The sequence below is a fragment of the Tauraco erythrolophus genome, chromosome 4 (genome assembly GCF_009769465.1).
Source record: "Tauraco erythrolophus isolate bTauEry1 chromosome 4, bTauEry1.pri, whole genome shotgun sequence".
Classification (NCBI taxonomy): Eukaryota; Metazoa; Chordata; class Aves; order Musophagiformes; family Musophagidae; genus Tauraco; species Tauraco erythrolophus.
Window position 1 is genome coordinate 4,840,852 of NC_141468.1, and position 15,005 is coordinate 4,855,856.

Here is a 15,005-nt window from a genome sequence, read left to right on the forward strand (position 1 = left end):
GCTGGACTGAACAGGTCAGTTAAGTACCGCCTAGAAGCAGAACAGCACAGAGCCCGTTCTTTGGAAATTGGCTGTATTCAGCTAATGTTTGATGTTTGTCAGCCTTTACAGAGCTGACTCTGCTTTTGGAGCTGGGTTTGCCTGCCGATATGTGGAGCTCGTATGAGTTGTGCTGTCAAAGCTGGGTATTTCCCTACTGAGCAGGGGAGGAAAAAGCCTTGTTTCAGCATATAACCTGAGTCGTTCAGATTGCCTGTGGATATTGGATGGGATGCTCATGGGACCAGCTACTGTGGTGTGCCTGGATTAGATCAGTTCGTGACTCCAAAAGGGCAGTTTTTACTTGGACAGAAGCTGTTAGCTTCTCAGCAGCTTCATTAACTGAAAGACTAACCAGCAAGTGGAGTGTAAATGTGGAAAGAGAGCTGGATACCAAGTCGTGTTTAAAATTGTGCTGGCCTTATCAGTGTTAGTGATCTAAAATGGACCAGAGGTATTGCTTGTGCCTTGTTCCTTACCCCACTGGAGAGCAGGCAGAAGCATGAGGCTCTGATGTCTCTGCTGTCATCTGTGGCACTCTGGGTCCCTGTCTTCGTATCCCCAAGTTGCCCTGGGAAGTGTCCTCATGTGCCAAGAACTGTCAGCAGTGAAAAAAGTCCCTTTGTTGGTTGTAAATTCGAAGGCAGTGGCTGATTACCTATAGCTGGAGGGGAATGAAGAAAGAATAGCTTCGACAGGTGGGATGGTGTGTGTCTGTTCTGGCTTTTGGTTGCTTTTTTAAAGGAGCAGAGTAGGCTATAGGGCTCCTAAAGGTGAAGACTTAGTGATGGTAAAATAGATTAACTGATGATCTGTTTGGGCTTCTGCAGTCTGCCTGCTCCTCAGTACTTGTTGCAGTGATCTGCCTGGTATCGGGCACAGCTGGGTTGTGTAGAAGGATTCGGTGATTCATGCTTACAATATGTACTCCTCAGGGATTTCTCTAACAGGGTTGTACATTGCACATCGATTTATACTCATGTGTTGTGCTGCTTTCAGGCTCCTGGTTTCACTAGGTGGCACCACCAAGCAGCTGCTCTGCTTCCATCCCTGGCCGGACTATCAGGGAGGATGCACTAAATCTTTTTTTCCATTTCCCAAAAAAACCAAAAAGTCACAGCTCATTATTTTTCACTCTGAATCCTGCTCAAGCTGGAAGTGTATTGGGAACTGATTGTGGCAGATGTAACCTGCTGTCCATCTTGAGCTCAGCACTGGTGAGGAGGAGAGTGGTTCCAGGGGCCGAGGTGGGGTCGGGGATCTGCACCCCCGGTGTCTCCCAGAGGTCTGGAGGCAGTGTGCTTGGGGCAGCAGATGCAATGATCATGTCTCTGGTTCTAGATGTAGCTGTTGGCAACCTTACTGCAAAGCAAGACAGTGCCACTGAATGCCCTTTACTTTTGTTTTGTTTTTTTTATTTTCCTTCTAATTAGGAAATCTAATGTAGTTCAAAAGTCTTTTCCAGGTCTGCTTGTTTCACAGCATCGGTACCTGTGGGTTTAAAGGGAGAAGAGTTGACCTGGTAGCTGGTGCTTTCTAAAATGGTCTCCTAGCTGGAGTGACAAGAAGACTGTCAAAAATTACTTCTGCATGGGATGTGGTACTTGGTACTTTTCCATTAGCAGCTCCTATTTGCACATGTAAAAGCTGGTGGAACCCAAGGAGAGTATCAAATCTCTGACAAACTAACTGGAACCCTTTGAGATGCTTCTGCAATGCTCAGACCCCACTCTGAGCAAAACTGGTAAAAATCCAGCTTGCTGTTATCTCCAGGTAGTAACAGGAGAAAGCTCAGAGCAGCTACTGCAATAGACACCACTGGAGAACTCCTTAGAGGAGGACAGACCTGAAGGGCTGGAAGGAGCAAACTCGTCTATGGCTGGAGGGACTTCATTTAAAGAATTTTAGAATGGTTTGGATTGGAAGAGACCTTTAAAGGTTATTTGGTCCAACCTTCTTGCAATAAGCAGGAACGTGTTCACCTGGATCAGGTTGCTGAAAGCCACATCCAAACTGACCTTGAATGTTTTCAAGGAAGGAAGAGTTGCTTCAAATATCTGTTGTCAGGCAGTATGGTTGGTGGTACTGAAGCCATGTGTCTCAGACTACTGCTGCACAGCGGTAGCCAGTGGGCATGAAAAATCTTGTGTAATGAAATAATGTCTTAATACTAGCTGGCACGAGCTTGGAGCCATGCCAGCTTGTAGGATTTTTGGGGCTTGGCACTGGTATCTTTATGCTGGAGGTGTGTGCAAGGTCCTGCTTCCTTGAAGGTCTTTTGGTCCTGTTAGCTACAAGGAGGAGATGGCTTTATTGTGCTGCTGTGACTTCAAAGCCTAGCAGACTCTTGGGCCATATCGTTTCACTGCTGCTACCATAATTTCAATTTGCCTGGAAGACTTATCAGAGCTAGTAGGTGGTGGTAAACCCTCTGTAGCTTCCCTCAGGCCACTGCTCATGGTATGAAAATGCTGTTGCTGAAGGACACTAGAAACACACACCTACCACCCAAACACCTCTGCTCTTCATCCTTCTGACCTTGTGGGTGCATGCGTTGCCTCTGATCAGTTTGGAGCCAGGCCCTTTGGATTTACTAAGTTTTAGACTGGCAAACGCTGAGCATCCTCCAGACTTTTTTGACTGCTTTTGCATTGAAGATTGGCACAGACCGCACTCGTGTATCAGTTCAGCTCAGCTGGTTAACATAACTCTAATTTTCTTTGCAGTAAAACGATTCAAGGAACCAAAGGAAGAGAGACGTCCCTGGAGGATATGGTGAGATTTTTAATTTGGAGCTTGAAATGACCATATATATGTAATATTATTTTGTCTTATACTAACAATCTTCTAGGCCCTCTGAGTATCCTACGTGGTATTTAGTCATTAAATGAAATGCTCTGCTGCTGCTTGCCAAGGAAACCTCCATAAAGTAGCTGGTGCTCCTTCGAATGAAAATTCCCTGCCTAGCTCCTCCAGAAAAACTTGATTTTACTGTAGGTGACTGAACCAAGAGGTTAGTCATCTCTCATCTGCTGGCATACCTGTACGTGGGCTATCTCCTAGACAGGGTCAACTTTTGTTCTTAACTTGCATTAATCACTTTGGTGTCCCCTGACACAGCTCAATCATAGAGCAGGCAACATGTTTGGCTGTGTGTTGATGTAAGGTAGCTGGGTATGGCCGTCAGCTTCAGGCACCTCTACAAAGCATCTCTGTACTGTAGGATTTACTGGATGCCAAGAGGTGGGCATATGAGTGGGCTCAGTGTATGGTCGGGCCAGCTTGGCAGCATGGAGCTACCAGCCAACGTTAGTGATGAAAAGCCTGTTAGTCTTCTCAGTTTGGTTCTTCCCCTAAAATAATTAAAGAATTCCATCCAGTTCCCTGTGGACAGGTGCAAAAATTGTAAGTAGCTGGACACTCTCCCTGCACCTACTGCTAGTTGGAGAAACTGAGGCTGAGCACTGGAGGGGGACCTGCCCTTCGCTGCAGGCTAAAACTCAGCAGCAAATCTCCAAGACTGAGCTGCCACGTGCTGAAGCGGTATCTCTTTTATTTGGAGTTGGCCAAACTGTCCCTTTTTTCACCATGTACAAATTCTTTGGTGTGATGAATGCATCTTGGAAGGAAATCAGACCCATGCAGGACCTTCGCTCGGGTGACTGCTCCTGGCTGCTGGTGCTCCAGGGCACAGATCTTTTTCCTTTTTTTTTTTCCTCTCTCCAGGTTTTATGATACCTCTAAGCAAGCAATAGGTGCCCTCTTCATCCACTTTGCCAATGTTTTTCTGTCGGATCTCACCGAAGAGGACCCTTGCTCTCTGTAAGTACACAAGGTGCTCGTGTTTGTGTCCTACATCTGTAAAAGGAAGCAGAAAGCCTGTTGGAAAATGTCATACACGGTGGAAACTGATCCATCTGAAGCACTACATGGGGATAAACCATGCTGAGCTTATTTTCAGGGTCTGGGTTGTCTTCTGGTCTTTGCAGTCTGATGGAGATAAAGTAGTGCAATCATGCTTTTCTGAGGACTAAAAGCACTTTCAAATGTAAGGGCAAAAGGCTGCAGCAATTGCAACTGTTAAACGTGCCCTTTGCTTGCACACCAGACTGTTCAGTTTGGCTGGGCTCAGAGCAGCATTGAGAGCATCCTAAGTGTGTGGGTGAAGCCGTTGTCCAATGTAAGGATATTGTAGTGGAGGGTTTCCCTGCTCATGGCAGGGGGGTTGGAACTAAATGATCTTTGAGGTCCCTTCCAACCCAAACCATTCTGTGATTCTATGATTTTTTTTGGGGAATGTTCATTTGCACCTACCACACGTATTCTCGTAGTCTTGTTTAGGGGCTTTCTAATGCCACCTTTGCTTCAGAGCAGCCACTCTGCAGCTACAAATTTAGCTTCAGAATTAACTTTATCCTGTTTTGAGAAATGTCTCCAGGCTTCAAAATGCTGCTGCAAACCTTCTGGCCCACCTTCTTTTGCTATATATAAAAAATATGTGCTGCACCTCGATATGTTTCTTTAAACAGACACAAGCTTGGCTGGGGCTAAACATAACCTCTAAAATGATTTACTGTTGTTTTTTAAACAGACACTCTTTTAAAATAAACCCTTTCGTGCTTATACTGTGCCCTTTGTTTTTTTTTTTTTTTCTTACTGCATGTTTTACATTTCCCTGTGCTGCCTGACTTGCCATCCTGAACCAGGCAGCTTAAAACTCTACAGCCCTGTCCCAGGGCTTTGAGGCTCATACACTATGTGTCTTGCCCAGTATAAACCACCAGAGCCTCATGTTTGTGGCAGAGTACTCTGATTTCGGCAGCTGAAAACTGTAATAAGTTAGTCTGAGCCTTTGGATGTAGAAAAAACTTAATGCCATGTTTTCAAAGTGGATATCAAAAGCAGATGGTTATTTTCAGTGTCTTTAGTCAGAGGCAGTATCAAGTTCTGGAAAAGGAAATGTTAATTCCTGTAGCTCTGTGCTTGGTATTTTCTTCACGCTGTAGAAATCTGGCTTGATCTGGGAGAAAATATTCCAATAATGGAAAACTGGCCAGAAAACATAAGTCTTGAGTGATGATTTTTTTTTTCCTTCCCCTTTCTCTGGAGTTCGTTAAAATACCAAGCCCTGGATTGGAGCTTGGACCCTGCAGTCCCCAGAAGGTCCCTGTCGGTCTCCTGCCTCTGATGCTCTGTCCAGTGAGGCTTAAACATCCAACGCTGCAGAGCAAGGCCAGATCTCCTGGTGGTGATGGGTTCAGCTTGTGGCTCTGCGATGGGGACCCTGAACCGAAGGCTTTTGGGGACCCCAAGGGTGCCTGCTGTGGAGTCAGGGCTCATCACCTCTCCCAAGACCTTCTGCCTCTCAGTCTGAGTGTCTGCTCATAGAAGCCTCTTGCAACTGCTCAGTAAAATGGACTTTTTGCCCCTTCTGCTGCACAATTTGCAGAGCAGCTGTGGTGTCCAAGAAGGTTTAATTTCCTTGTATGAAATGCAAAAAATGTTTGGTTCTGTTTCCTTGAAACTTGGGATTTCATCCCAATAAGAACTAAAGATGCTGCAAATGGAGAGATTTCTGTTTGGGGTCACTTTTAAGCAAGGCTGGCCTAGGAAGTATTTAATGCTGTATGAATAAATGAGCAATGCCAGAGAGCTGGTGAAGCCTGCTCCCTTCTCTGCTTTTAAACTAAGAAATTGCTGGTAAGGCTCTAGGAAAATCCAATAAAAGAGAAAGGAAGTGAGCCTTGGACTGTTAAGTGGGGATTTTTTTTTAAATCTTGGGGATTTTTTTTTTTATGGGTTCCTATATTGAAATAAAAGACTTTGTTTTTAAGTCTTATTCAACTGAAAACTGAATTTTTCTCTGCTCTTAGCTACCTTATTAATTTCATCCTTGATGCCACGCTGGGGATGCTGCTGATCTGGCTTGGTGTGAAAGTTGTCTCCTGGATCGTGCAGCATAAGAAGTACATGTACCTGGTCTTCGGAGAATATGGTGGGTGTCAACCGTTGGGTGCTTGTTTGCTTCAAGCTGTGAATAGGGAGAAGAAAATGGCAGAAACTACAGTTTGGGGATAAAAAAATATAAGCTTCTGTTATCTCTTCTGCAAGAGCATGGGTAGCGATCAGAGTGTTAAATGGTGGGACATCACTAGGTCACAAGTAACTGCCTGCTGTCCTGCCAAGCACACTTGAGCATAGCAGGTTGGTGATGAAAGTTTTCTTGAGTGGATAATATACCCCAGGACATGTGTACGATAAATTAATGTGCTTGGATGTGGTGGTGGTTTCTGTGGGGTTCTTTTGGGTTTTTTTCCTGGCCTCTCAGTTCAAAACGTGGAGTTGTTCCTGCGTTTGCCTTGAACTATAGTAGGCATCAGCAGGACACAGCCTGGCCCTAAAACTGAGTTCTCAAATGACTTGTAGGTTTGGTTGGTTGGAGTTTTTTCCAACTGATGTTAAAAACCCAAACCAACCACCAAACAATTTTAAGGATGTCCCAGGCTGTCAACCTCTCTACTTCGATTCCTGTCTTGAGGTGAGAAAAACTTTGAGAAAAGCCTTTCTCAGGCAATCCCACTAGAGGGTAGCACTTCTCTTCAGAACGAGCAGAGCCAACTTCCAGTGCTTCTCCGTGGCTGCCAAAAAGGGAAATATTAACCCTTTGCCTATTTCACATTATATCTAATATAAAGACAGATTTCAGTCTTACTTTAGAAAATGCATCCTATTTGTACCAATCACATTCCCACCTTTAAGACCTTAATCATTAAGTCTATTCTGAAGGTAGGGCTTGTTCCTTTGTATTTTTAGTAGCTGGTCTGATGACTGAGCTGGTGAAACTGGGACCAAACTAGTGCTAGTGTGGAGACCCCACTGACTTGTCAGCTTTTACTCAGGCTCACGTTCAGCACGTGTAAATGGGTCATGGCACAGGATAAAGGGGATGGTTGTGTTTGAGACAGCGGAAGCAGCTACAGACTGGGAATGAGATGACAACAGGTGGGTTGAAACGATAGGATGTGGCAGGGCTGGCTGTCATCAAACCTGAGAGTGGCTTTAAAGGCTGCAGTGGTCTCCAGAGCAGGTTCAGCATCCTGACAGCATGTGTTTGGTGGGAAATACCGTTTTTTTCCCTAATGGCTCTTTCTTGAAGAGCAAAGCACTCAAGTCGTTCAGACAAGACAGCAGAGGAATCCAGATATTTCTGGTTCAGGGTCTGGCAACAAGGACTTGAAGCCCAGCAACAGCCATCCCATGGGACAGCTTTCAGCTTCACGCGCCACGTCTGCAGTAGAGCAGCAGCAAGGGAATGTTAAAGTGTATTGACAGCTTGCTTTAGCCTTGCAGGGCTGCAATGAACTTCTGTTGAGCTGTAGCTGGCCCCTCGTGAAGGCTGGCTTAGACTACAGAAACAGCCCACTCCACTGAGGAAATCTTGCTTTCATTAATTAAAAAAAGAAAAAAGTTTGTGCTGTTACTTGAATTTAGCTCTTGAATTGGGGATTAAATATCTCATCCACTGAGCACCGCTGTTGGTGCAGGTCTCTGGCCAAAGTGACCACAATGGAAAAGTTTGGTAGGAGTCAAGTGGCATGTCCAATGCAGTCCTGTTGTAGGGCTAGGGAAGGAAAACACTCCTATCCTCATCTCAGATGTTAAGTAACTTCCAAAACAGTTTGGAAGATGCAAGTGAACTTTGAACGGTTTGCCACAGGCTCCAGAAATATGATTCATTTTCTGATCTAATTGCTCTACCAGACTTTGTTGCTTTCCTCAGCTCTCCTGAGGAGCAAAAGCATCTCTTGTAGTTCTGCAGAGGAGGAAGGGCAGGAAAACACCAAATCCATGTTGCAAACTGTGCTCCAACCATCAGAAAAGAACAGTTGTGTCTTAGTGTACCCATCTACCTGCGTGGTCTTTGAGGACAAAGAAAAAAAAAAAACCCAAAACTGTTGCAGCTGCTTCATTTCTGACCCTCCAGCTCTTGGTTGCATCCTTGCAACTGATGCAAACTGCTGCAGTTATCCTTTGTTTTGTGCTCCAGCAGCTTTTCTGCTCTGCTGTTGGTACATCTGTCTCTGTGGCCCCAGCTGGTTCTCCCTGTGTGACGCAATAGCTGCATTAATGGAGAAGCAAAGAAAAGGGAAGGGAAAGCGCCTAAAATCTACGCTGCTATTTTAAGCATCCAGCTGTCCAGGACTGTTTAGAAAAATCAATTACTTTCGTATTTCAAAAGAACCAGGAGACACCCATTCTGAGATCAGCCTCGCTTGTGCCTGAGCTTTTGGCCAAGGACTGCTCCAGCCAGGAATGACCTGGTTTTTAGCTAGTGGGGAGTCAAAGGCTCCCATATGCTTATGTTCTTCCATCTTTGCCCAGCAGTTCTTGATTACTCTTTGGACTGTATCTAAGCACAGGAAACTGCATTTTAAAAGGCTGCTGTCTCTTCTGCAGATGCTTGGCTCCTGAGGTTAAAGATTGGAGATGTTTATTCTTCATCTTGGTTCAAGCAGACTTTGGAGAGCAATGGGTTGCCTTACACATGATCAAAGCTAAGAAACTCCATGAAGGCTCTGTGCACCATTGCTCCAGCAGGGTGGCAGCAGGCCATGTCTGTAGGTGCTCTCCCTGTAGGAGACTTATGCAGGTAGAAGAGCAGAGTGGAGTTTAAGGCTGTAAAGGACTTGAGAGGTGGTTACCCAAGGTCTTGGAGATGCTACTGAGTCTGTACAGACTGAGCAGGGGAAATGCTGGCTCGAGTCAGAGCATACAGAGATAAAGCCTGGTTCAGCTTTGTGCCCCACCTCCAACCTGCTCCAGCCCTCTTCTCCCTCACCCATTCCCATGGCAGTGAGCAGCTCCCTAGAGAGGGAACCTCTAGATAGCTGCAGTGTTCTGGCATTGTAGTTGTGTCTAATAACTCCGAAGTATTACTTTAGAAACACTGGAGTATTTCTTTCAGGTAAGCAATGCTATGAATTTGCATTAAGAGATGGTTTCTGCCATGTGCAAGTAAAATGCTGAGGAGGAGCATTAAGAAATGATGGGGAGAAAGAGGGTGTTCCTGCTCGAGGATGCCTCTCTGGATGCCCATCTGGATGCTGACTTGTGTATGACTGTGGCTGCGGTCACTGACTGGTCTAAGCTTGATGCCTTGTGCTCATTCACTGTCTGGAAATGGAAAGGCATGTTGCTTGGAGACCTTAAAGTCTGTTTAGCAGCCTGTTGAACTCTGCTGGTCAAATTTAGTTGTAGCAGAATAAGCTTTATGCCAGCTGCTGAGTTTAACTGAGGACCTGTGTAGGCTGCTTTTGGCCCTGTTGTGGTGTTGTAAAAAATTTCCATAACAAATATTCCCACGTCCTGAAGCAGCCAAGGGAGCTGGCTGCTAATGTTTGAGGAAATACTGCTGAAAATAGCTCTAACCTGAGGGGCTGTCCTGTCCTTAGCATGCTTGGCCTTTCCACCCCTAGGACCACAGGGGAGAAGTAAGGAGAGAACTGAGGGTCATCCTGAAATGGTCGAGTGTGTGGTCAGGGTCCCTGCTCTGAGCAGGGGTGCAAACCTTTGGACTTTGTGGATCGGGATGAGAGCAGCAGTGGTGACCTCGCTGTGATAGCAGCATCTCTGGGGACAGAAGACCCAGAACAGTGGTGTGGCACTGCACACTGGGGACTGATTCCAGCTGCACGCCCACTTTCAGTTCAGATGCAGGGTGTGCCAGAGAGGGTCTGGGATGTCCACCAGACCCACCTGGCTGCACTGATGGGCAAGGTCCCAATCTCTGAAAACTGTTCTTGCCCTCAAAGTGAGCACTTCTGTGCAATTCAGGTACTTTACTGCTATTTCTTACCTTCCTCTGTACTTGGCACTGATAACTAGGTCCCTTGGTTTTGGAGGTACTGTTTGAGTATGTCTGAAGAGGTTTTTATTGACTCTTTCTATCCCTGCCATGTCACCCAGTGCAACTTTCAGTGCTTTCAAATATTTGCTTTTCCTCAACCCCACTGAATCCTCTGTTTTGGCTGTGGCTAAGCTTTTTCCTACCTGCTCAGCGCACACAGTCCCCAAAAGACCTTAAATAAAGCTGTCTGGCAGGACCATGTGGGCTGTGCTGACAGCTTGGTACACTAGACAGCCTGGATTAAAACTAATCCTGTTGTGTGGTAACAACTCAAATAGCTCAAGCAGTGCTGCTTTTGCTCTGCGAGCAGTCAGGCTCCCACGCACGAGCGGAGTATGAGACGCGTGTTTGTGTGAGGTTGCTGCAGGCACCAGTGGTCCTAGGTCTTCACCAAGGAAGTTTTGCTGATGGTGGGGAGCACCAGCAATGCTGCTGGAGGAGAACAGTCTAAAGGCAGTGTGTGCGTCCTTTGGGGTGAAGCTGGAGGAGGATATTTATTTCTGTCAGGGTGGGAGGAGGTTATAAGAAGGTTTGAGCAAAGGATGTTTGTTAAGCTAAAAGGAGAGGTTGGTGGTAGAGTCACTGTGTAGAGCTGAGATGTCCTGGGTTACCTTCCAACTAGGACTGGGGACAAGAAACTGGAAGTGTTCAAAGGGAGCTTTGAACATAATCTCCTAACAGGTATGATGTGGAGACTGCAAAGATCTTTGGACCGGTTCTCCACTCTCCTACAAGGAGAGGGAAGCTCTGAACACAACAAAGAGGAAGGCATCTATTTTTTTTTATTATTTTTTTTTTTTAGCCTCCAGGTAGCAGATTGGTTTTTGCTGGCTGGCAATCTTGTGTGGCAGCAACAGTCTTATAGGCACTCACCTAGATTTATGTAATGGAAACACTTCATGAAAGAAAAATCCTCTCCCATCCATGGAGCAGGACACCTCTGGACAGCACTCGATCCATTAAAGACATTAAGTTGTGTCTGAGGATGCCTCTAACCATCTTGCTGCAGGAAGCCAGCACCTAAATGAGGTGCATGGTTAGCTGGGATCAGCTCAAGTTTTCCAGCCCTGTTTCCAAACTGTGGAAGGAGGAGATGTAGCAAATCTCTTTTATGGACTTGTCCAGGGACCACACCAAAGGCTCCCTCTCCCCTGATAAGATGCCAATAAATGGTGACTTGTATGTTACTGGCATTAGTCAGAGTTAGATGAATTAGTGGTAATTAAGACTTGGATAATGGTCACTCTGAGGTGGATCAATGGTCCTTGGATGACTTCAAACCTACTTGAGATAAGGAGCTGAGCTCCTTGGGAAAAGGAAAGGAGCCACTGTCTATTTACAGCTGAAGTTGTCCTTGCAGCCCTGTGGGCCATGTTGCTGTTTCACTTTCATCTCTCTCGTTTTCTTTTGGTACAGAGCAGCCTCCTGTTCTTGGGAGACCAAGATGCAGTAAAAAGTAACTGCAGAGACACCCTCTGATCTTCCTATCAGGGGATGGAAATTGAGTCCTGCCTAATTCTGCGCTCCAGGATGAATTCCTGTACAGAAACATCTCATCCCATAGTCTGAAAATGAAGCTCGGAATGGAAGAGGAGGAGGAAGAGGTTGCAGAACAGTAGCACTCTTGAGCTGCTTAAGGTGATAGAGTAGATGACCAAATCTGGCCTCTGCATAGGTCTGTAGGTCTCTTTCCATATTGTTCCACTGTGGACATGTAAGAAGTGCTGCTGTCCCCCTAACTGTGGAGGAAATTCACAGCATCTTCTCTAAGTGATGCAGAAAAAAGGAGTGAGAAATGTGAGTATTTGAAGCTCCATGCCGTGATGGAGGCACCTTTGACAAAGTGGGCTGTGGTGGGTGGCAAGGGGCGCAGGTCTGTCCTGCTTGGTAGCATAGACTTGCTCTACCACTTGCACATGCCCTGTGCACTTAGCCAGTGAAGCTGGCCCAGGTGGGATAGACCTCTGGTCTCGGAGAGGTGGGGTTCCCTAGGTGGAATCTTGCAGTTGCACAGTAAAAACTGTTCTCTAGCAAAGAGAGAAAAGGTTTTCCTTTTCCAAAGGTTGTCGAACCTCAGGAAAACTCAAGAGCAATTTGATGGCTTTCTTGAGAACTGAAAGTGAAGGGAAAGTTTTTGGGGTGAGGAGCTGTTAACCTTGGAGACATGGGCGAGTCCATGCCTACGGTGGGTTGAGAAGCAGTTGTCTTTTCTAGTGTCTGTGTATCAGCCTGGTTAGCCAAAACCTGGCGAGGGCTGTTGAGTGCACAGTATGCAACACCAAGAACCATAGCTTTTTGTGATGATAAATGGTAGTGACCTCCTATCCCCAAAAGGGTTTGAGAGGGCAGGTATTTGGGAGAGATCTCAAACTCGTTGCTGCTTTTTGGGCAGGCTGAGATGAGAGAACTGTTCCACGAGTGCCATCGTGACTGCAGCGCCGAAGAGCCGACTTGCAAAGGGTGCTGTGGCTGTTAGTCCTGCCTCCCCACGGGGGATGGAGCACAGCTGACAACACAGAGCAAAAAGGAAAGAGTTCAGATGCAGGAAGGACACGATGGATATGTTTGTTTTCCTGTTTTGTTTGTACTTGGAGCTCTGATGGGCGATGGTAACCTGGGGCTTTGTAGGAGAATCGGTTGGTCTTGGGGTATAGGGGCAAAAGCCCTACTGTACCTAACCTGTGCCAAAGACAACTAGGCACCCGAGTCCATCGGGAGAGGCTGTCCATGCTTCAGGAGGATCAAAGCCTCTCTGACACTGCCCTTTAGTTGCCAGCTGCCTGTAACACTGCTCCCGTCTCCTCCCCAGACCACCCATTAAGCCGTTGCCTGCCAGGGAGCGGAGATGTGTGTTTTCCGAAATCCTCTGCGGGCTTTGCTGGTTGTGCTCACACGTCACCTTCCTGGCTCCCTCTTCCTCCCCACCCCTCCATGCAGTTGCCTGCTGGTCTGGCGCGCTCTGCTTGCTGTCCTCGCAGCTCAGCAGCCTCTCTGCACCCCTGGTGTCCCAGTCATTCCCTCTCCCTTCCCTTGCTTCCTTCTCGATCACAGCCTGAGAAATTAAAAAGCTGAGATGCGAGGTGATTGCTCTGAGGTCTCTGGCATGGAGGCATTAGCTGGATAGCTCTTCTTAGCTGTAGCTTTGCAACGAGGCAAATGTTTTGGTACGTTGCTAACAAATGACAGAGTAAGGACAGATACACACGCGAACCTGTTCTGCCCTTGCCGGGAAGCGGATTCCCTTAGCGCTGGGCTTGGTTGGATACCAGCTCTTATTAAATCCTGGTATGCGCTGCTGGTTTCTGTGGCCGGAGGTTTGCATAACGGTTTGGATAAATGTGCTTTTGCAGACTACCAGTGTCGCCTTCCCCTGCCACGTCTCAAGCAGAGTTGTGCTGAGAGAAGCGCGGCAGAGTTCCCAGTCCGCTGCCGGTTGAGCGTCGGCGTCTTGCGGTGGGTTAGGTTCTCTGGCGCAGGTGCAAATCCGAATCCTGGTACAATTACGTTGGAAACACCTATTGCCAGGGGTTGTCTTTTGTATTCGAGTGGCAAGAGGAAATGCTGCAGCTTTCCGAAGCCAGATAGTGTAGCTCAGTTTTGCAGACCCTGAGATGTTCCGATGAGCCTGGGAAGATGATAACCAGCTGGCAGGGTGCTTGCAGAGAGCTGAAGCAAGCACATGTAATGGATACGGCACCGTTATCGTTGTGAACAATACAAATTTGCTTTTACTTATTACTTGGTGAGCGCCCCGTTGGAAACATTCATATTTAATTAGCATCGATCCTTTTTGAGCGACTTGCTCTAAAACCTGGGGCGATGGAGCCCCTGTCTCTTGCTCAGACAGTGAATATCACGTAACCAGCTGTTCACTTCATCAGCAAAAAAAAAACAATAATTCTGTTTAGGACTGAAAGCTTGTGCTTCTTGTATTGAAAATGGTGACCAGGAATTTTCAGGCTGTTGCTGGCAATTGGTTTGGTAAGATATTGCAGGTAATACCTGTAAAGATTGATTTGGTTTTTTTTACAGAGAAGTGTGCAGGATACTGCCTGGTCCTTGTATAGACGAGGGTCAGTCCAGCAGTGTTTTGTCTTGAGGATTGCTATTGGGATTAGTTTTAATTCAAAAAGGATCATCAGTCTGGTGTTCTGGTCAAAAAGGGGCAGGCTTTTGAGAGCGACTCCTACAAGACTCCTAGCCACTGGAAGCAAGGGAAACCTGTCCCTGTACACTTTTCCAGGTTTGCTGAGGTGAAGAGAAATGAAATCTCTGGTACCCTGACAAAAGGGTACTGGACAAGGGACAAACGAAGTGACTGATGCTGCAAAGCAGTGCATGATTGTAAGGAACTATTTGAGTAGGATACTGAGATTTCTGAGCTTTCGATCTTTCCCTATATAAAGGATTTTAGTGGTCTGTCCTTGAAGACATGGGATGCTTGCTCCCTTGCACAAGCAAGGGCTTCCTCCCCTCAAATCCCTGTGTCTAGCTCAAAGTAGCTCAACACCATGGGGAGGATACTGGCAATGCCCATGAGTGACCGAAGGAGAGGGAAAACCTGCGTTTCCAAGGCTATGGATCTTTTCCCCTAAGTGGAGGAAAGCATACATTCATAAAAGTTGATGCAGTCTCCTTAGAGTTACCTGGAATGGCTTTTCCATTAAGCACTTGCAATACTACTGGGCTGTGGCCCTTGAGAGCCCAGAAGTGTCTGCAAGTGCTGGCGTTGCTGGATAAACAGGTTTTCAGGAAGAGCCAGAGCTGTATCTCTCCCCTTTACAGAAGCTGACTGCCTGCCTGCCTTGTAGGATGCTTGTAGGACTTCTGCTCCAGCAAAGCTGTAGATCTAGGAATCCTAGAATCATAGAATGGTTAGGGTTGGAAGGGACCTCAAAGATCATCTAGTTCCAACCCCCCTGCCATGGGCAGGGAAATCCTCCACTACACCAGGTTGCCCAAAGCCTCATCCAACCTGGCCTTGAACACCTCCAGGGATGGGGCATCCACAACTTCACTGGGCAACCTGTTCCAGTACCTCACCACCCTCAATGTAAAG

General features: G+C 46.7%; 1 protein-coding gene across 1 annotated transcript in view; it reads left to right on the forward strand.

The window, feature by feature from the left end:
• LOC104379846 (store-operated calcium entry regulator STIMATE) overlaps nt 1–15,005 on the forward strand; it is a 36,795-nt gene that overhangs the window by 11,811 nt on the left and 9,979 nt on the right. Inside the window, exons 2-4 of the mRNA XM_086610828.1 lie at nt 2,766–2,814; nt 3,766–3,861; nt 5,913–6,034. Coding sequence (XP_086466954.1) covers nt 2,766–2,814; nt 3,766–3,861; nt 5,913–6,034 — 267 coding nt within the window. The remainder of the gene's footprint in view (nt 1–2,765; nt 2,815–3,765; nt 3,862–5,912; nt 6,035–15,005) is intronic.